At 42.7% G+C, this 22,517-nt stretch overlaps 2 protein-coding genes across 2 annotated transcripts; both read left to right on the top strand.

Moving 5' to 3' along the window:
• The first annotated feature begins 1,895 nt into the window (after window positions 1-1,895).
• On the top strand, window positions 1,896-10,488 carry LOC135295134 (uncharacterized). The gene is made up of 3 exons (XM_064411232.1): window positions 1,896-1,925; window positions 3,726-4,316; window positions 4,638-10,488. Exons 1-3 carry the CDS (start codon window positions 1,896-1,898, stop codon window positions 4,728-4,730), a joined length of 714 nt encoding a protein of 237 aa, XP_064267302.1. The 3' UTR covers window positions 4,731-10,488.
• On the top strand, window positions 4,786-5,262 carry C2H11orf87 (chromosome 2 C11orf87 homolog). Its single transcript, XM_064411231.1, has one exon. The coding sequence runs from the start codon at window positions 4,786-4,788 to the stop codon at window positions 5,260-5,262; it is 477 nt and encodes a 158-aa protein (XP_064267301.1).
• Window positions 10,489-22,517: the final 12,029 nt, after the last annotated feature.

The following is a 22,517-nucleotide window of genomic DNA, read 5'->3' as shown; positions in this document are numbered from 1 at the left end:
TACTCAGATCCACTTGGCATTAGTAGATGTATGCCTGTGCAGCTTTGGAATTCTGATGTTATAAATAGATCTGTGTATTTGGTCAGGCAAGCTCAAGGCTGTCTACTGATTTCTTCATAGTCTGGACAGATGTTCTATTCCTAGTACCATTTAACACGCTGTTGAATTCAGCAAAAGCCTAGTAACCTTCCTTGGTCGGCATCACATGCATCCTTTTTTTTCTTTTTTTAAATTCTCACCATCACATGTGGGAGGTTTCTTCTTTACCAGAACAAGAAAAGAATATTTTTCAAAAGTAAGAATAGAAAATGAATATGTAAAATTTTCCTTAAGCTTCATAAAGAATCATCTCCTGAAACTAAAATAATTGTGAGTCCATATCATCCAGACTACTTTCTTCTAAAAGATGTGGGGAGAAAGAAAGAAAAAGAATATCTGCTTCTGAGCTGGGTAGCCTGGGAAGCAGAATTGTCAGCCATAGCAAAGCTATTCTAGCTCAGAATCTCTAAAGGACACCTCTAGTATCTTTGCAGGATCTTGGCTGACCTACCAGTGCATATGAAACAGAAATTTATTTTATTTTGGTGATAAAATTCATTCTATCTACAGTACTAGGCTTTCAAGCCATGTTTAAATCAGTGGGTTTCACCTATTGTAGTGGGAGCATGTAAAGTCCTGGAAGAATTCTACAGAGATGGCCCTAATCCCATGTGGAGATTGCAGATTATCACCAGGGTTATTGGCATTCATGGAGTGCTTGGGCTGGCTGGCAAATGATGACATCAATCTTGGTGAAAAAGGGATCATGCATTATTCTATATGCAATCAGGTGCTAAATTTAAACACTGGTGGGACAATAAATTTTTTTGCAAGAAGGGTCATTAATAGGCAAGGGCCTGAACCATCAAACCTTTACTTACATGAACAGCCTTTGCTCACAGAGGTTATCTCATTAGGCAAGTGCCTTACTGGAAAAAGGGCCTTGTAATACAGGGACTGAGGAATTAGTATCTGCAAGAACAGCTTTTCTAATTATAGACTAAAAAAAATTCATGTATGAAAGTCCATTTGTGGGATTTGGAACAATGTATGCTGTCTGCTTCTTAACAATGGGAACCAAGAGAAAACAGGGAGTTATCAAGGTTCTAATGAGTACAAACCTTGTTGTAAAATTCAAAATCTATCCCCTTAATATAATGTCCTCTATCACACATTGGCTGATCCTGTTTGAGCAAGAAAGCTAATCCCCATAAATGTCATACTGTTTATATGGGATGCTTGAATTCACTATAACTAATGACCAATTTATTCTTGAAAGAGGGCACTCTTGATGATATTGTGTCCTTTATTTTCATGCCAGATGAAGTAAGGATTTTTCATGACCACATCATCTATATTTTTAATTTATATATTCAAATATAATTATAATAGTTAATCAGAGCAAAGGAATAAACACAGACTTTTTTCCTCCCTGGTTTCTGAATTTTCTGTATTATGCTCATGGGTATTTCATCCATCTGGTTGGCTCACAGCCAATGTGAACCAGAATACCAAGGTATATGTAAAATCATGGCAGAGTTATTTCCCTTTTAGTTTACAATGCTTCTCTTCTGACTGTCTTGTTAAACATTGCAAAATTAGTTGCCAGAAAGAGCAAGAACAATCTCTGCTTTTCATTCATTTTAGCTGAAGCAGAAATATTGCAAAATTGTACATGACCACACAGAGAAGGGGCTGCCACAGCAGGGAAGGAGTTAAACATCTGCTGAAGTCTGTACTACTGTCCACCCCCTGAACCCATTTTTCACTCTCTACAGTTTAGGAAAAACCTCGGAATAATTGTGATACTAATACACAAGACACATTTTCTTTTCTAATCCTAAAAGCAAGGTATAATGGGAATAATTGAAGACGATGGACAACAGGTAAAATTAATACAAAAAGGATTTTTTATTTATTTAAGGTAATTTAACTTGCAGTAGCTTTGTGTTGCCTCTCCCAACATGTAAAACCTGAAGACATAGTAATATATTCTAGTTCAATAAAGAAGTAGTCCTAGCTATTCACTTTCACAATAAACACATCTCAAGTTAGAAAATTCCTTGGTTTTGAACTTCATCTAATCCCCAATTTGGTTATTTCTGCCATAAACAGGGCTGACATTCTAAGGTATGTTCATAACTTTATTGTATCTCCTAATACTGTTTTCTGTGCAAAAGGCCATTCTTATGGTGCTGTTTGGGTTTTTTAAAAAGAATTATATCTAATTATCTAGCAACTTCTAATCAGCAGTCTCAGATCAACTGCTGTACCTTCACAAACTTGCACATGCTTTTGGGATTAAATGCTGTACTTTTCCCACTTTCAGTTTAGGCTAAAGGATTCAGTGGAGCCTGGTGAGGGAGCACAGCACTACTGCTTTATACCTTGGTTGTTTCTCTGTGGGATCAAAAGCATTCTCCAGTGGCACAGGCCATGATGAGTGGTCCCCGTGTCCCTCACCCTGTTTTGCAGCCCCCCTTTTCAGCTGCAGCTTTGCAAAGAATAGTGGGAGGACAGAGGGAATGGCCTGAGGATTGATGTGCTGTTTCAGCCTGTGGTGGTTGTTTTCTCCTCTAAGGCAGCGAGTACAGAGCACTGATTAATGCAGACCTCAGACGTGCACGTTGGAGGAAGGCAAGGAGGAAGGAAAAAAGTGCAGGCAGAATGCCAGTGAGGCTACGGATGTGTGTGTGTGAGAGAGAGGGGTTAGACACGTGTGCAAGGAATGCTGGGCTGACAATCATAGAATCATATGATAACTTGGGTTGGAATGGATTTTTAACACTCACCTAGTCCAACCCCACAGCATGAGGTGTTTTAGCAATGACACCAGCTATGCACCTGAGGGAGCTGAGTGAGAGGAGCAGTGGGCAAGGGCTTGTCTCTCGTACTGGACTGAACATCTTTCCTCTCTGTGCAGCTTTGCACCCCTCCAGCATCAAGCTGTATTATTCTGGGGAGGGGAAGGAGTAGTGGAAACCCCTATTCCTCTGGTTTTAGAGGAAGCATTAAGTTGGAAATTATTTGGTTTATCCCAACCATCTTTAATGTAGTTCATTCTGTGTGGTGTAAATCTTTCTCCAGAACAATCACAGAGTTAATAGTGCCTGGCCAAATTTCACAAGCTGTGGTGCATTTGCTTATCAGAAACAAGAGACGGTACAGAAGAAATCTGCCTTGAAGCAGCAAAGTGCTTAAATGCTCAGCTAGCAAGCTTCTGTCCACCCCTGTGAAAGGCTCTCGGCCATCAGGGTCAGCAGATCTAACGGATCTTTGTTCTTGACTGAAGACTTTTCCAACTCATGTCACAGCTCACCCTGTACAGATTTTCCTCCAGGCTTTTTAGCCACTAGAAAGGATGGATACTTTCTCCCTATAGTCCTGTAACTTACACCAGAGCTTTATAGCAACTCTTCTTCCAGCACATGGGGTTAGTCTAGAGCACACAACATGGAACCGATGGAACCTCCTGGCCCTCTGATCTTGTCCCATGTTGCCAGACACAATGACATCAGTTTGTTCCTTTTGGAAATGTGAAGAGCTCCATCCTAATGGTAATTATTTTTTTCTGCCCTGTGAGCACTTCTGAAAGTACTTTTCAAATAATAGATTTTCTTATGTTTAGAAATAATCCGATTTCTGGTGCATTAATGGGCAGCTCATACCTGTTTGCTCTTGACTAGAACGCCTGGGATGCACTTAGCCTTGGTGAGGCAAGTTTTCACACATATTCCCACCAGGAGTGCCTGGCACCGCTTCGCTCCCACAGACCGACACCAGCCTCCCGGAGCAAGGACGGCTGCGCTGGCTGTGCGGAGGGACGGGGCGCTGCTACGGCGGGGCTGGGTGCCCGGCTGTGGCACGGCGGAACGCGGCTGCCGGCGGGCACACGGCAGCCAAGGGGCCAAGGCGCTGGCTCGGTGCGGGCGCTCCGGCCGCGCCGCCTCTGCGTGCCGGGGGCCAGGGGCCACGGTGCCGGCCGCAGCCGGTGCCTGAGGCGGCACGTCCGGCTCTCTCGGGGAAGCGGCTGCGGAGCGGGCAGCGAGGGCTGGCGTTGCGCGGCCCGGGAGCGGCGGGCCGGGCCGGGCCGGGCGGTGCCGGCGCCGCGGGGCCGTGAGGGGCGCGGCCGGCGGGCCGGGCCTGACGTCAGCGGCCGGGGCGGCTGCAGCTGCGGGCGGCGCTCCCCGAAGCGGCGGCGGCTCCGCTCCTGCGCTCACTCCGCGCTGCCGCAGCCCCCAGCGCCCGCGGCGCCCGGGCGCTCCCTCGCCGCGCAGGTAAAGGGGGGGCCGGGGCGGGCAGCGGCTCCGGCACGGCGGGGCAGGACCCGCTCGGCTCCGGAGCCGCCGCGGCGCGGGGCTCCGGCAGCCGGCCGCCGCTCCCTCGCTTCCTTTCCCGCGGCAACTAGTTGGGGGAGCGGCCGGGCGGTGCCGAGGAACTGGGCAAGTCGGAGCGGCGGCGCGGGGCCCCGTGCCGGCAGCGAGCCGGGGCCGCTCGGAGCGGGGCGCGGGGCGGAGGCTGCCGCAGCCGCGCTCGGGGCGGGGGAGCTGCGCGGGGTGGGTGCCTCGGGGCGCTGATGTGTCCGGCTCCCTTTGCAGGCTGCTCGGCTACTTCACAGCGAGCGAGAGGCTGAGCCGGCCGCACCCCGGGCATTTCCAGCTAGCGCCCGCCAGCAGCCCGACACCGACTGAAATTTAGACGTCTTCAGAGAGGGGAGGAAGATCCTCATCTTCCGTAGCCTCCTCAATGAGTGCCAAGCTCTCCAAAGAGTTGAGGCTGTCCCTGCCGCCTTGTCTTCTGAACAGGACATCTGCCACCTTAAATACCAGCAGCACCTGCATCACGCAAGTGGGTCAACTCTTTCAGTCCTTCTCATCCACCCTGGTTTTAATTGTCCTGGTCACCCTCATCTTCTGCTTGATCCTCCTCTCCCTCACCACCTTCCACATCCACAAGAGGAAGATGAAGAAGCGGAAAATGCAAAAGGCTCAGGAGGAGTATGAACGGGACCACTGTGCCCGCAGCAGCAATAGCAGCAGCCAGCACCCTGGGACAGTGGTGCAGGGAGAGGCCCCCCAAGGAAGAGACAGCCGGCTTGGAAGAGCCCCCCAGGACTCGGAGATCCAGCGCTCCTCTCCCTCGGCAGCCCCCAGCTCTCAGCAAGCACAGGCTTGTTTGGACACAGCTGGCGTGGGGCTCCTGCAGACGGTGATTTTGTCATGATGGTTTGGGGGAGACCTCGCGAAGGCACTGATTGATGTTTGTAAATACCTGAGTGATTACTCTAGTCCCCGAAGAAGAAGAAAGCATTGCTAATTCAAATGAACGAACAAGCCCATGATCCAAGCGCATGACAGATCACATTGCGTTTCTCATTGACTGTGTGAGGAAAGGATGCACCTTTTTACTGGAGAAGGAGCTGCACACAGCTGCTCAATATCGAGTCATCCACCTGCACGAGAGGGTCAGGGGTAGGGGGTCCCTTTTCTCTGGACATTATTACCCCAAGTACAGGGATAATTGGGATTTCCACTGCTCTTGGGATTGCCACCACGCCCTATGTCATTGCTACATGGTGTGGGTTGGGCTGTGGGGGGAGAGGCAGGTCTGGTGGGTGCCTTGGGACCCTTCTGTCGGAGCAGACTGGTGGTACACTGTGGTCTCTGCTTTTGTGCTGGGATCTATGCCCCGTCCCACCCTTCTCACTCCTTTCCAGAGCTGGATATTGCTTGGTGTAGAAATGGCCATCCCTAGTTGGGCTTAACTGCAAGCACTCTCTGACCCCACAGCCCTGTGCCCCCAGCTGCAGCACTGAGTGACCCACTCACTCTCTGGAGGATGGAGTCAGCTGTCTGCATAGAGCTGTGCCTGAGCTTTCCTCTCCCATCAGCTCCCTTCATCCTGAAAAGCACCCCCTTCCCCATGCCATGAACTATGAAATCCAAACCCATTGCTGTTCTGTGTGGAAGGGAGGGGTAATGTGCAGTAACTTGCCTGTGCCCTCCCAGGGGAGGTTGTCTGTGTACCTCCTGTTGGTCCTGAAACAATCCGGTTCTGCACCAGGCACCCTGCACTGAATGCCTGCGTTTACAGCTTTGTCTCCCAGCTAGGAATCCTGCAGCAGTACAGACCTTGCTTCTACTTTTTTAGGCTAATGTGTATTTTCAACCCTCCTAATCTTGTAGACAATTAGGGACAGACAACACTTAATTTTATCCTATGCCCTTCCTTGGGAAATAAATAATATAGTTGAAAACGTCCACTCCCAAACCCTGGCAGATATTTGTTTCTGAAGTGGCTGCTGTGAAGTGGTGTAGTTTATCCCTAGCAAGCACAGAGAGTTTTGTTGTCTCTGGCTGGCGGGTGTGAGTGGCTGCTGGTGCTGTGTGTGTTGGAGGATGCAGTGTGGTTTACAGAAAATGTGTCTTTGCTTAGGGATCGAATCAATGACCATTACTTGAAGGTGCCTTAACAGCATGCCGTATCCAAACTTTGAAACATACAGTGCGATATCGTGGCAGAGGCAGCCCTCTACTGTGCATACTAACATCTAAAAATTGCAGCAAAGAAAAAGTGATCCCGAGAGATTTATTCTTTTTTTTTAAATTTCTGTTCTATCATTTAAAGTGATTTGAGGATATAGTAATAGCCCACAGCTTTTAATAATCTGTATCCTTTGTATTTCTTCTCGTACACACTGTCTGCCAGGGTGGCTGACTGCAAAAAAATCCCAGACACGTAGACCAGGAGGTCTGGAGCTGTAATCTGTGGGTGAATGTCATTAACCAGTGTAAAACTGGGAAAGAGAGTGGCAGAAGTCCTCCATACTCCTATAATACCCCCAAAATGCAGAGATTTCAGGGCAGTATTTCTGGTACCCAGTTTTCTCGCTTCCTGATCTTTCCTGGTGTGATGGGAAATTGCTGTTAAGTTTGGATCCGTGCCTCCATCGTTTTGGGGAAGAGCTGTAGCAGGGAGCCCAAGGAGCCGCTCCACCCGCTGAGGTTAGCGTGGAGAGCTGCCGGCCGAGCCAGGGGTGTTTGCGGGAGCCACGGCTGGCTCTTGCTGATAATGGGTGCTTCGTTGTTGCTGGGCAAGGAAATCGGCTGTGTTTTGTTTCCCCCTAATAAAGGATGCATGAACTCTTGTGTTTAACCTCCTTATGCAACTGCGGCACAGTATTGCACCACAGGGAATAGATTTAGGACAATGAGGAGTGTTCAGTGAGCACTAATGGAGCTTCCTGACCGCTGATCTCCACTAAATAGAGAGGTATTACTTTCCCCTTTATTTTGTGCCTTTAAACCACCCCCCACCCCATCCCAAACCGACAGTGTATAATTTCGAGTTTTATAAAAGCAATAAGATGTTCCAAGTCACTCCAGTGCGTTTCTGGTTGATGATTCCACTTCTTTAGTGTCTGAAGTCAGATACTCTTCCTTCTGCCTTATGCACTCAAGGCATGCAATAATTCCCCAGAAGTGTACTGCTTGTCACATCTCATTGCAGTTATAAAATTGCCCTATTTTTGAAGAAAAAAAGAAGGATGGAGAGATAGATATATATATCTTTATATATATATTATGGATATACAGGTATATGTATTATTTATATAATCTCATGCCACTGAAGGTAGTTGCGAAAGTATGACTAGAGTTAAAATATTATCATGTAAAACTCTATCCTTTGTTAATTAGCTTTGATTTAATATTTTAATATCTCTGTATTTATGTAAATCTGTGTAAATTATATGGTCTATTAGTAAAATTTCATACTGACTTTAATTTTTGCAGAACTGTGAGCTTCTTGTGGTGTCATCTAAGGTTTTTTATTTCTAAAGTTAAATTAGACAAGATATGAGAAGTTGTAAATTCCTATTATCACACAGAATTACTGCAATAAGGTTCATGCATATTCCCAGTACACAGCCCTATCTTGAGGTATAGCAAGCTTATGAGGTTTAATTGAACGGTCTCAGGAGATCTAGCTGATACAAGCAGGACACGTAGGTTTTCATTTTCATGAAACAATAAGCAATCTAGGGAATAGATGTGGATTTTTAAAACAGAGTTTATGCTTGGAGGTTCTGTCAAATCAATTGCTTCAAAACCCTACAGCTACAGCTAAACTTCTGCACTTAGCATTCAGTATTAATAAGGCTGATGCTTCTTTCCCCTCCTACTTAAACTAGAAAAGAGTAGAAAATTGTTCATATTTCTAAAGCATACATTTTCAGCTAAATGTGAAACTGCCCAAAGGGTTTTGAATATACATATTTTATGCAAGTGTAATATCTATGTATCTGTATCCATATATTTAAATATTTTTGTGTAACCTTTTCTACGATATTTGATAGAGATGCTGGGTAAATGCTTGTACCTTTCTTGAACACGAGGAAGGATTTTTACCCTCTTGATGCGGACACTCTTTTCCTGTGAATTTGCACTGGTTTCCACGAGTGACAATGACGACTGGGCAGCTGAGTGCTGACTGATGGAGGCACAGACTGTCTTCGCTCTGTTAGGGGGCAAATCCTCCGGCTGGATTTTCCTGGTTCTGAACTGGAGCTGGTTGGCCGCTAGCATCCCGCATGTGTAAGAATAAGAAGTGCTGAGGGGCTCAATAGTTCCTGCCGGGTTCAGCCGTTGTTCCGTGGAAGAAGCACGACAGCAGTGACTCCTTTTGTAGAGCCTAGTGAGAGCAGAGCTGATGGGCAATGCGATGGCCGTGCTGGGACTGCATTGGAGCATCGGCGAGGCCTCGTGCTGCACTCCTGTCCTCAGGAATGGCAGCTGCCCTGGGGATTCATCCAGCTCTTGCATGGCCTGCCGAGGGACTGGGATCCCATCTGTAGCCTGCACGGAGCGTGGCAGCTCTCCACATCACCACTGCTGACCCTGCTCTGCTCCTGTCCTAGCAGTCTTCAGGGATGGGAACCACTGCCTCCCACGAGGGCTGGGTGCTTCAGCCTGGTGGCCCTGGGGAACCTGCCCTGCTGCTGTAAGCTCTGCTTCTGTGGACTGAGGCACCTAGGTTCCTACATGGATCACGGACAGGGAATGTCATTTCATTCAAATATATCATTCTGGCATTTTTTTCTTTGGGGGTTTGTCTGCTGCAAATGTAGCTTCAGATAAAATTTGCCGGGCTCTCCATCCAGACATGTTTTAACTTTTGATACATCTCTCTCAGATGTATATCTGTAAGTTTATGGATATATATCTCAAAGGAAATGATGCTGGACAAAAAGCAAAGAACAGAGACGTCACGTTACTGACAAAACTGTCCTATGACGAAAAAGAAGGGTTTTTTATTTAAAATTAATTTTAGAGGCTGCATCTTTAATGTAAATAGCAAGTTACTCTGTGATTAATGTTTTCCATAGCATTTCTGAGTAATTGCTATCTTGTTTCTGGAAAGCCGTGTCCAGTGTTATGAAGCAACTGTGCTTTTTTTCTTCTGTTGTTATGAATATGAGTACAACTTTAATGTAGGGAGGAAAAAAGAACAGCATTTGACTCTTTATATAGGACTGAATTATTTTAAATCCAGTTATAGAATTTAGTTGCTTTTTTTTCTTTCTTGTGGTTATTCTCTCTGCACGTTCATATTTTTTCTATGGGTACTTGAAACCCTACATTTTAATAAGTATGCAAGGTATGAAGGAAAACATGACAAATTATGAAGGAAATATTCTTTTTCCTCTTTTGTGTAAATAGCAAAATTTATAATGACTTAGATACTGTTTCATTACATTTCTCGTCTCTGTAGAATTTGGCATGACACATATACAAACCTTTAATAGCACTTTCATTTATGTTAAAAGTTAGAACTACTTTTATCCAGGATTGACTTATTCATCTCTTTCAGATATCCAACATTTTTCCCCTAAGCCAAGTTTTCCATCTGATTGCAAAATAAATTTCTAGTAGAACAGAGCCTCCTTCTGTTTTTAGTCTTTTACATGTAGGTCTCTGGTCTGAATCCAGTCCAACTCATTAGTGTAGAAAATGTGTTACGATCGTGCAAGAACTGGATGGTGTATGAGCCTTGAGGAGAGAGGTGACTGGCAAGCAAACAGGTGAAATGCCTGGCAATGGAAATAGTTGGCTTTCCTGTGTGGAGCTGTGGAAGGGAAGCCTCCCCTTCCACTGGGTGAACCTGGGTGAAGGGCGACCCGTTCCAGCCACAGCAGAGACAAGTATCGATGTCCTTGCTGATCCTGTTGCTCTAAAATGTCATTTTCTATATGACACTAGATCTTATTTCTGTAAATTATGTGCAATGTATTTCTTATTCAAGAAGTCAAAGAGGTTTTCATTGCTTCATCAGTACTATATGTTCTCTGTGGATAATTAGAAGAATTAATTTTCCAACCCTTTTAACCTAATACCTCTACAAGCATCAATTTTGTATGAGTTAGGAAATAAATAAATATTTGGATCAGAACCCTGTCAGTAAAGATTGCCTTTATTCATATAATCCAGTGTTCCAGTTGGCTTTTCTTTGTTGTTTCCTTCCTTGAAATGGAGCAATATAATCTGTTCATTATCTTACTTTTCTAAGAGGACAAAGACTTTAAAGCAAATACTGCAAAATGCAGACATATAAACAGGAAAGATTTTGACATTGTGTAGCAGAATGAAATCATGTAGACTTCTTTGTTGTTTTTCACAGTAATTATTTGACCTCTGTTTTTCATACCACTTCCAATCAAGGAAAATTTTAACCTAAAATCATAGAAAGAATTTGCAACAAACACATGCTTTGCTTTTATGGTTTTACCTTAGTACACAGTCAGTAACCAAGTACAGGTTAAAACTTTTCAAACGGTATCCCAGGGGATTATGAGTGCTGCAAACAAGGGCCAGTATAGTAGGTTTTAAGGTGAAAATGTTAGCTATATAATACAGTAAAAGCAGGAAGGGCTGTGGGGTGAATTTGGGATTCTAAAGGAGTGCCTTAATTTTGTTCCTGGCTCTGTCACTCACATTGTGAGGCTCTCGGCTTCCAAGCTTTTTATATAATAATGTAACTAATCTATTAAACAGAGTTGGAGCCTGCACATATACAGCCCTGAAATGAATAAATTGAGCATCATCTACATAAAAGAATACTCAGAGCATAATACAAATTAGAAGAGTCTTTATGCTGTAATCACCTGGCTTGGATTGTTCAAGTGCTTACACTTGGCAGTGAGATCCAAGTGGCACACTGCACAGCTGGGAGACGGATGGCTGGGCAAGATGCTTGAACAGTCACACCGAGAGGCTCAATTTAATTTTTAATTTGAAGTGGAATACGTATTATGGAGGAGAGCCAAGAAAACTAATGTTTATTTTACCATTTCATCACACATGGCACTTCTTTTCTCAGTGCAGAAAACAGCCTTGTACGGTTTTAAACACAGTGCTGACTAAGGTAATAGGAATATAGGAAAAGCTAGTTCTTGGGAGTAAACCCATCACTAATGAAATTCATGGTACAACCTCCTTGAATACAGTGGGGCCTCGACTATGCCCAAGAAAATACCAGATCTCAGTCTCTGCTGGCTGTCTATCCCTTGCCAGTGTCATCAGACTCTTGACTTCTCAGTATTTCTTAGGTCACATGGATTTCTCCTGTCTTTTCACTAACCATCCATACAGTTAAGGATCACATGGGATTGCCTATATGTGACATGCTTTTGCTCACTTTTCTTTTGCTTTTGTTGCATCCTGCTATCTGACTTTCCACTAGAAAGCCTGTCTGTCTGCCCTTGCCACTAGGGATAGGCTGTGTTGGCCAGGCTTGTCTCTTCCTCCTAAGGGGGTAATCTCAGCCTATGTCTGACATTAAGAAATTCCTCACTGTAAGTCATCACTTAGTTTGATTTCTGCTAAGATTCTGTAGGACTTTGCTGTCATCTTGGTCCAGCTTGTCACACATTTACCCACAGCCCAACCACTCTACAGCAAGACACAAGTTTTTGAGAAAGTGCTAGACTTCAAAATAGCCTGAGAAATACCAACACAATTCCCAGCACAGTCTACTGGCATTGGAACAGCATCACATTTCCTGATTAATCTGCCAACCCAAGACCACAGGCTGGAACTGCTGAGAAATCATCATTCTTTTATATCTATATTTTCTATCTTTTTATCATTTACAGGAACACTACTGTAAGGAAAAGCATCAGTTACTGTAAAAAGGAGACAAAATAAGGGAGAGGATATGATTATGAGTATTAATATACAAATATATGTAAAAGCTGTGAGAGAGACAAGATCAACTGAATGTTTAGTAATGGCTAGTCACTCAGTCCGCATTTTCTTCTTTTAAATCAGATTATCACAATCCATCCTATTACATGTGGTCTTGAATGCTTTTAGACAGATCCTTTTACTTTGCTGCTGTCAGCCTGTACTTGTTTATGAACTCCAGTTAAACTCTTTAATGTCTATTTGTTTTCATTATAGAAATAGAGTTTCTATTAAATCGTCCTTTGCACAGGCCTCAGCAGTGGCATAGGGGAGCCTTCACTTCCAGCACACTTCTTAGAGCTTGTTCAATCTGGTAAACTTGATGTATAAAGGAGGACAATAGTCCAGATGATCATATGGGGTCACTGCAAAAATCTGTAAACAATGATTGCATCCCAACTGAAAGCAAGATACCTATTAAATCCTCACATGGCCATGACTTTTTACCTGTCTACAATGAAGCAAGTTCAAAACATCTCTGCTCGCTTCTTGAGTTATTTTGGATTTATGTACTGCTGCTGGAACTGAGCTGACTATGAGCCATTACCTATCTGACAGAGCTTCTCTGAGGTCAGTTCTCCCTGAGATGAAGGGATGAGGATGAACCTGGTGTAGGAGTGGAAGAGGTGGGTGAGGTGTGACAGACGGGTGTTAGTAGGACTGTTTGCATAGCACTGTAGCCATAATGCAGGTCTAAGGGCACATTCCTCAGCCCCTATACTTGAAAGTGAGAAAACATAACAGCATTACACAACTCTTGGTATCAGATCTGTATGTAATGCCTTTTATAAGTAAAAAATCCCTTAAACTTTTATAAGTTTTCTTTTATAAAAAAAACTTTTTACAGTTTCCAGAGAAGCTCTTGAGATTGCTATGCTCCAATTAGACATTTTTTGTTTCTTTTCAAAAAATTTCTTCTAATGCTCTGGAAAACAGAAACTCAAAATATGTCAAAAATAAAGTAAGCAACAGGATGCTGGAACCCATGTGAGAAAGGTGTGCTGCTGAAAGACACCAGGCTGACAAATCTTTTCGTGTTCATAGCCTGGGGACTTCACCACCAGAGAGCCGTGTTTCTTCTCTGCTGATGTGCATTGGTTGTTGCAGTGGGGGGCCAGGGGGAGGAATTCAGATTTCCTCAGGCTGATGGAGCTGGTGAACTTGCAATAGCATGAGCTGTCAGCATGAAAAGGAAGGGAAAACACTCACCTCCCATCACGCGTGTGGAAAACACAAGTTTCAGAAACAAAGATTTTGCTGGGTTTTGCTGGTGATTTGTTAAGGAATATCTCCAGGATTTACTTCGTGGTACCTTGGCTCAAGTAACATCTCAGCGTGAGGAGGTTTCCATTTGCCTCCCTGCTCTCTTCTACCACTCTTCCAGACCACTTCACCTTCATTAACTTATTTTACTATGGAGCAAATTTTGGTACAGTTGCATGAATGTGTGGCAAATGAGCTAGGGAATCACAAGGCAGCAACAGCCCCTGGTTGTGCTGTGGAGGAGGCATCCAACAGCCTGGGAAAGGGTGCAGGGGCACTAAACCCTTCAGAACAGTTGTGTGAGGAAGAGCTAATGAGACCACATGCTTTGATCCCTGCCATGGACATCTAAGACTAAAATATTGATAGACTTCTGTGGCTGTGGAGCTCCAGCTGGCTCTTGGGCTCTGGCACACCTCGCTGCCACAATGCCCACAGCTTTCTTCACACCCTGTGCTATAAAGCTGCGTTGCCTTGCATCCTTCCTCTACCTTTTGAATGAGATCCTTCATGTTTTTCCCCAAACATCCCCTTGCTCCTCTGCATGTCCAGATCCACACAAATTCTACAGCTCCCATCCTGTCCTGCCTGGCTTGCAGGTGGAATGCACAGAGCTGCACAGGTGAGGGCAGTTTGGCCAGTGCACACAAAGCCCCAGTTATCCTTGCCTTCCTCTCCTTGGTCCCCAGCCCAGCCACCCACTCTATTCTAAGGAGCCAACAACATTCAGCTCTCTGCTCTTCCCTCAAACATAGCTGCTATTAGCCAATGGACCCAAAAACTGCTGGGGGAGGACGACTGACAGGCGCTTGGACAGGGAATGTGCCTGCACTATAATGCAGGCGTTAGTGAAAGTTATTTTTCACATCTCGTGAATTGTAAGTAAATTTCAAGGCTTTTTTGGTGCCTGACTCAGAGTTTTGAAATGTTTGGACTTGGCAATGCTGCTCAACAATATCTCTGAAGCCCATCTGTGCTGTTTACATGCTCCTTCTTCAGCCCCCCAGGCATTGTCTGTTTCCTTTGGTTTTCCAGACTGTAATCTTTTGAAGCAATAAATTAAGGGTTTGTTTGATAATTGTGATGTTTTTGTGATAGTTGTTCAGAAGGTGAATCATAGATTTCTAAGTCTAAAATGGGATGTGGAGGCATATAGCTGCAAAATTATCTACAGTCTGTCATAAACAGGATTTTAATCCAGTAATTCACGTCTCCTGCCTGCCTCCTCCACTGCTTCAGGTCCAGTGGCCCAGAAGCATTCATTTTTTAGGAGTGGTAGATGATTTCCAGCTTGCAAGTGCTGGGTGAATCCAATTCATGCTTTTGTAATTTTTTCAGTAATTACAAAAATAGCTGAAAAATGCAAGATTTGTCCCTTAAAGGCAATATTTTTATAATATACAGAATGAAGTTAGCATATGCAGTAGTTATTAGGACATTGTAGAAAACAGACATCTGGCAAGGAAGGTGAGCCATCTGTGAAAATACAGTTCCTATGACATGCAATAACCCAAATGATGCCTCAGTTATAAATTCACAGCACTGGGAGTGCAAACAAAACTGTATCCTGGGGGAAAACTATGAGGAAGTGCTACATATGCAACCATGTACCTACTCAGAAGGTGTCAGCTAAATAAATGAGATGTTTGTAGTCACTATGGAATTTTGCCTCACACAAAGTCCCCCACCCAATTTTTACAGATTTACCATTGCCTCCCTTCACTGTTCCCCCTTACTTCAATACGTCTTTAACAAAAAAAAAAACCAAAAACCAAAACAAAAAAAAAAAAACACAAACAAAAAACAAAAAACCAAACAAACAGACAAACAAAAAAATCTTATGCATTGCCTCCAAATATTTCTCTGCTCAAATGTCTCCATCAGAGAGCTCCTTAGTGAGCTGCATACACAGACAGAGGGCAAATACGGTCTCCAGTTTTTTGCGTTTATATAAAGATATAGATAGATATAGAGGTATGTATATGTATGTTTAAAATTCATATACAAATTCTCTCACGCAGATTTTGGTCTGATGACTCTTCTTGAAGTCCAACATTTAACTTTCAAGTGAATGAGGTTTTCATAAAAGTTTGGGGTTATTTGTTCTTTTATAGCTGCTTCATTTGTGTTAGTAAAGAAAATGAAAAAGTATCATCAGTTATTGAAACTTGTGGATATTTATAAGAGTATAAGGAAGTAGCCCCAAAACAATTACCTTTCAGCCTTATCTCAGAAGGAATTTTCATTCTGATTTGCCCTAAGAGAAAGAGAATAACATTCATGCTTATCAATGAGTGTTTCCTAGGGTATGCAGATAGTAACAAGGCAAAGTACTGAAGCAAGTTGGCACAATTTTTCAGTTGATAAATAATTCACAAAACAGCCACAGGATAGTGCAGACAGTATGCCTTCTAGTGAGAACCTAAAAAACTCAATCTGTTCTGTTTACCCAAGAAAACCCTGAAAGGTGGTTTGTGCACAATCCTACATGGGAGAGATGTTTTTCATGGGAAGTAATTGGTCAGAATTGGATAGAATATCCTGATGTGACAGTGCAGAAGCTGATGCTGTATGGATAGTAGAGATAATTGAGCTGTGGAAGATTCTTATCATTCAAACTGTTATTCTAAAATGTCATTACTTTTAAAGAAGTTATAAGGTTGACGCAAAGATTTTTGGTTAATGATATTCCTGAGATGGATTTCTACAGAAGATTGGACAAGATGATTTTATCACTTTCCTTTAGGCTTCGATCTATTGATCTGCAAAATAATTTTTTCACCATTAAATATATTTTATTTTATAAAGGAAAATATTTATTTTGCAGTAATATTGCACAGAAACTGACAATTGAAAGAAAACCATTTCCATACTTTTCTTACAAGGCTAGCATTTCCCAGAGGTGAGGGTTTCTCTTTGCTTTCTCATAGCACACCTTCTCTACTGCTTGACACATTGACTGACAGAAGTCTTGCAATGCACTTGACAAGAGCTGTTAGCTGCATAATGGTACAAGCTGCCTCCAAAAGTCTCCTCACCTGCATAGTTCATTTCAAGAGATCCACTGAAAGGTTAAGAAGTGTGCAAAGAAGGTAATTTCAGGAAAGAGAATATCAGTGGATTAATGCAGGGTTTTAAACAACAATTAAGATTGGTGATAAGCTAAAAATATTGTGAGATTCACAAACAACATTTCTATAGATCAAAGACCAAACTTAACAAATTACTAGGTAGAGACAGGATAGTAGTGCTCTAAAAAGTCCTCTAGTGGCACTCTCTGTGTGCTCTTGGAGATGTCACAGAGCAGCAGGATGTGTACATGTACAGCCTGAAGTTTAAATGCAAGTGTCCTGACAATTGTATGAGCCCAAGGAATCTGCATTCTTCATTTACTTGTTTGCTGTACAGAGAGAAAAAGATATTACCCAGCATCGTACTGGAGGAAAATGGTCACCTGTTCTAGAAAAGTGACTTGTTAGTAGATATACATTCATGGGAATGAAATTCAGTAGTCTGAAGGAAGGCATTAAGTACTCTTGCAATATCTGCTCCATCAGGTAACCTCATGGACGGATACAGAAATTGCTTCCTAACTCCTGAGGGGTGCAGGTCAGTTTAACAGCTAAAGTAATTGCATTTTGGAGGAAAGGTAGAAGTTACTGAAAGAGTCAAAGCCTTTGTGCAGTGAGGGTGTAGTGATAAGTAGAAAGGAAGCTGTGAAATGAACAATAAAAGCAAAAATGGTGGGGAAACTTCTTCTTTGCTTTCCTGTTGAACTCTGGGCCACTGATAGTGTCTCATGGCTATGGGAAGAAAGAAGGAGCAGCAAACTCTGGTACTTAGGAAACATAAGGCATCATCTTGATTATTAAATTTGTCCAGGGTTAAGCAGCAACTAGGTGCGGGAATTTGGGTCTGCCTTTGGAACTATTTCCTGCTTTAGCCACATAAATCCTTTGTTTGATGAAGCCTAACCAGGCTAATGCACTAGACGGCAAGACTCAAAAGTTGCAGTGTCCAGATCTTTTACTGGAAGTAGCTTTATATACATCTCCTCAGCATTTGATCTAGTGAAAACCCTCTCCACCCCCACCCAATTGTGTATTACAGTTGATACACTTATTAAAAGAGCAGTTATAGTCTTGCATAGCCTCATATCCTATCCCAGATTCCATTGCAAAACAGATGTATTTACTCCTTATGGTTTTGTCTTGCTCTGCCCTTTTTTCCTATTAATATCTATAATAATTTTATGAAGAAGTGGTCTGCTATCTGCACAATTTCAACTATCAGCTCCATGGAGTAGTGATTATGTTCACATATACCAGGCAAAAAAAATGATGCTATAAACACAGAGAATATGCCTCTAATTAATGGAAACTCTTCAGTTCTAAGGGTGACTGAAACAAGGAAGAGAGTAGTCATAGAATAACTTGGTTTGGAAGGGTCCTCTAACTTTTATTTAAAGCCTTCTTCACCAACTTGGCAAGTCTATGAACGAAGAGGCTCTTCCCCTTCTCCAACAGCTGGACCCCACCAGCCCCAGGACCAGGTTTCTCCAAGTGAATCCCATGGTCCAAGTGGCTGAGCCCCTGGCTGTTGTAATACTGACCATTGGCTCTGAGAACTGTCTTCTATGTAAAGCAAAGTGAGAAGATCATTCTAAGTGTATGAAATTGTTTGTGACATTAATTCAGTCCCAGATGTGTTGAATTGTTCTAATATGCAAGGCTGGAAAGCTGAAGCCACTGAAAATGAATATGGTGTGTTGTTAATGTGCTTGATTATGAGAGAATTAGAACACTTGTTGAAATACTGTCAGCTGTGTTTAATTTCCAGTGGATTTATTGGGCATGAAACTCATGTGTGACGATGTATTGCTGTTAGCCTCATGGCAGAGGTTATATTGTCTTGGATTTTGATTTTCCAGCAGCAGTGTATTTCCACTACAATTACCAGTATATGTGATATTTTTCACTCACTAGAAACAGCAAAACACTTGTAAATGTCATCATCCACGGGACAGTGATATGCTCTTTTAAAGATTACTTTCTATAATGAGAGTGACCTCAATTTTGTCACTGCTCACAAAGGACACATCTTACAAGCTGTACGTCTGCTGCAGAGTTACCAGCAGTGGCAAAAGGATTCTGTACTTGGATGTAGAAACACATGATGGGCTGTTCTCCAAGACACAGAGTAATGGTGACACTGGCCTGTAAATCACTAATAAATGTAAAAAACACATTTTAGTGTGAAATGAAGGCAGGTGATATGCATTCACATCTCAGGAGACTGAAGTCGCTGGTCAGTTCACTTTGGCTGCTGCATATTTTAGCTGGAAACCAGCTGCCAGCACATCTGGTACCACACCAGGAGAGTCATTTGTGTGGGTGAAGAAAAAATACAGATATTCTGCTTAAGGCCAGTCTGGTCTTCCAGATTTCTTATTTATCTCTGAGATTCACCTCCCAGCAAATCCTCTGCACCCACTGTAGTCCTGCTCTTGAGTCAGCTGTGGAGGTCCAGCACCACTGAGTCCTTAAGATCTGATACTGCTCTATTTGGCCTCTTGTTTTAGCACTGGTCACCTGGCAGAATGGTGACATGCATGAGAATGAGTGCTGTAAGAACTGTTGGGCTGGATGAGACTTCCCAAGTTATTTAGTTGCAGTTAATAAGAAGAGTTTAAAGTAAAATAAATTATTTAACCTAAGCAGAAATCCTCAGGGACTTGATGACTTTTTGTGCCTGGCACTCACAAGCATGGGCTTCTCTTCAGATGTTGGACGAGATTCATCAGCCTTGGACAGTGGAAAAGAATCCTCAGATGCTGGACAGCTGAGTTTAAATTCTCCCTCAGTTTATTGTAATGTTAACCCCACAGCCAGAAAAATATTGTGTCTAATGCTGTGCTGGGATGGTTTTTTATCAGCTTTTTTTTGACTGATGGTTCCTTATCTTGCATGGATTAATTTAATATTTTCTGACCTGGAATGGAAATCCAAGCAGGTATTTTATTGTTTGCATGAGTCCTGCTCTCTTTTCAGTACATCTTCTTCTGAGAGATAATGGGTTATGCTAGATAGGTAGAATGTAGGGGGCTTTATTTACCTGGGCTGAAGTGAAGCATTGAGTGTCCCTTACAAAATGTCTGTTGGTACAGCTCCTGTGAGGCAGGTATGAAGTAAAACATGAGGGACACTATCAGGTTTGTGAGAGCTTGCTGGAGATACTCTACTGCTCCAGTGGTTCTTGAGACATCTGAGGGATCTGAAACTGGCCTGGTGGGCTCTGTGTTTGTGATACATTACTGCTTATCAATCCATGTTAGAATGCTTATCTGTACTCTATAAGAACAAACAGATTTCTACTTTGATGATTATTTGGGCTTTAAAAGAATCTTTTTTTCTCTCTCTAATGCATTTGACATTGATCATAGCCATAAGCAGGATTTATGTCCAAAGGGAACTGATCTCCTGTGGTATTCTTTAGGCATACCGTGTCCTCCACTTGTGAATAAAATGATTACCAGATTGGGGTCAGAGAGGAATTTTTTCCTAGGTGAGACCATCACATTGTCAGAGTTCTTTGTCCTTGTTCTATTCAGCACAGCTGTTAAAGCCTGACTAGCAGTTCTATTTAGCCACTAGTAAGTTCCCCTTCCCCCTGCCCCAATTATTCTATGTCACTGGTGACATACTTGCTCCTCTGTGTAACTGCAGCTTAAAGCTGACTGTGTGGTAGAGAGTACTCTGGGATCTGTGCCATGGAGAGGAATTTGGTACTTGCTTTTGACCTGGATAATTACTGTGTGGTTATATGGGGTTCAAGAGATGGGACTCAATATGTCAAGGCCATATTCTTTTTACCCTGAACCTGTTTCCTTTGTTCCTTGCTACTTCATTCGGTCATCCACAGCAATTAGTGATTGAAGTAATGTTAGAAAAAATATATAATTACAGTTTCAGAGAACACGTTGCTCTTTTCATAGGTTAAAGTTCAATTTCAATTCTTGACTTGCATATCATTGCATGCTGGAGTGCTTGGGCAAGCTTTAGCCATGTGGCATCTGTGCCACCGTGAAATCATGTGCCTGAAAGAAGAGGGAGAGAGGTGAAGGTAGTCACAGTAGAGATGGGGATGGAAAGAAATGCAGGTAGGATGACCAAATGGCCAACAAGCTTCTTCTAGAAAAGATATTGTCATTAAAACCAGAAGCTGATGCAATAATAATGCTTTCTTATGTAATCCTAAATACCACTGTTTTATTCTAATTTTGATGACAATTTTTCTGTTTCACTGAGCACTGTGCTGAAAGCTTCTTACAAACAAGCTTTTAAGTGCATCATGTAAAATTTGAGCATGTCAGAATAATCTGCTCATTTCAAAGGATCCAGTGTACCAAGGCTTCTTCTTCCTAACTGCCCCTGCAGTGCTTTGGATTGCTTATTAGAGAATGTAGGCATGTAGAATATTAATAGGAAATAGCATGCTTTTCTATTAAATTAACTGGACAGTTTAAAATTCAAGTGCTTTGTATCATCTTTTTTGAATTGTGGGCAGTTAATGGAGGAAACACACTCAAGGAGATTTTTAGATCATTTTTACAGGAAAACTAATCTAAAAGACAAGAACTTGAGTTGCTGAATTTCAGCACAACGTTAATGTAGCTACTGTTCTAGATGATCATGAAATTAACTTATTCATGTAGACAAGCTGTAAAATTCTGACACTAACTGCCAAATTTAACATCTGAGTGATAAACAAGTTAACTTGTTTCAGGCACTTAAAAAAATGTTTTAAAAGGACAACTGTTATGAGGGTGAGTGTTCATGGAATTTTTCTGTATGCATGAGTTTTTCATATATGATAGAGTATTGTAGCCATGTAATAACAGAAAACAAATCTGTAAGAAATATCATTAACTCATCAAGCCTATGTCCCTGACTTCTGCTGTACCAGAATGAAGAACCTGTCTTTCATTGGTGAGCAGTTCATTAATCACTGATCACATATCAACACATTTGGTCATTCTTATGCCAAGAATTTTCAAAAATTAATGTGAGCAAACTGTAGTGCTTCATAAAGTTTTGAGGTGTATTTCCATGTGCCTTTTTCAAGGACGGTGCAACAGTCCGTGTTTGCAAATGGCACTCAGCTTCAAAGAAATTGTCCCTGGGGAACTGGAACCAATTTCAGAGTAAAGTGTTACAGGCTCTTGTCAGAGCTGGTCAACACAGCTGTAAGACTTTCCTATTGTAGTCTGGAGTCAGTACAGCTCCTGATAGCCTGGAAGGGTTTAAAAATTATTTCTCCTTTCAGTTTCTGAATTTCCAGAGTCTAGACCAACAGAAAAGTGATAGATTTTACATAGCTTTGGAGGGGAAGGAAAACTGGTGGCATCATCTCACTTTTGTAGATTATAAGGGGTGGGGACTGACATTTAGGTCTCCAAAACCACTGACAATAAGACTATTCAGATTTCAGGGGACTGGACTGAAAAATTACATTTGTGTTACTTTCATGGGTAGTGCTAGAGGTGCAGAGACTCTTAGGTAAATGGAATTTCTTTGATCAGGTGTGATGCCTCAGTCTGTGCATGACACACACAGAGTGTGTGGTTTCTTAAAATGTCCCGTGGTAGGATCTAAAAGCTTTATCTGAATCTGAAGACTTTGTACAGCCACTCATCACAAGTCCTCATTTCTTTTTCTCTGCAAATCAGTGGGTGTTCATTGCTTCCCAGTCCTGTAGCATAGGTTCCATTGGGACTCTATGAGATGTTGTGCAATACATGCCGCTAATCCTCTACAGTTCCTTTACCCAAAGCTTGCCTTGCCTCCAAGTCACCTTCGGGCCACAGAGAGCTTTCAGTCTTGAATTCCTTCTAACTCTTGTCCTGTTACTGCTGAGAACATTCCCAACCAACCCTCTCTAGGAAGAGCCTTGGCAAAGGGCGGTTCTTTGGAA

The sequence above is a fragment of the Passer domesticus genome, chromosome 2, assembly GCF_036417665.1.
Source record: "Passer domesticus isolate bPasDom1 chromosome 2, bPasDom1.hap1, whole genome shotgun sequence".
Taxonomy (NCBI): Eukaryota; Metazoa; Chordata; class Aves; order Passeriformes; family Passeridae; genus Passer; species Passer domesticus.
This window is presented reverse-complemented; position numbering and strand designations above follow the sequence as displayed.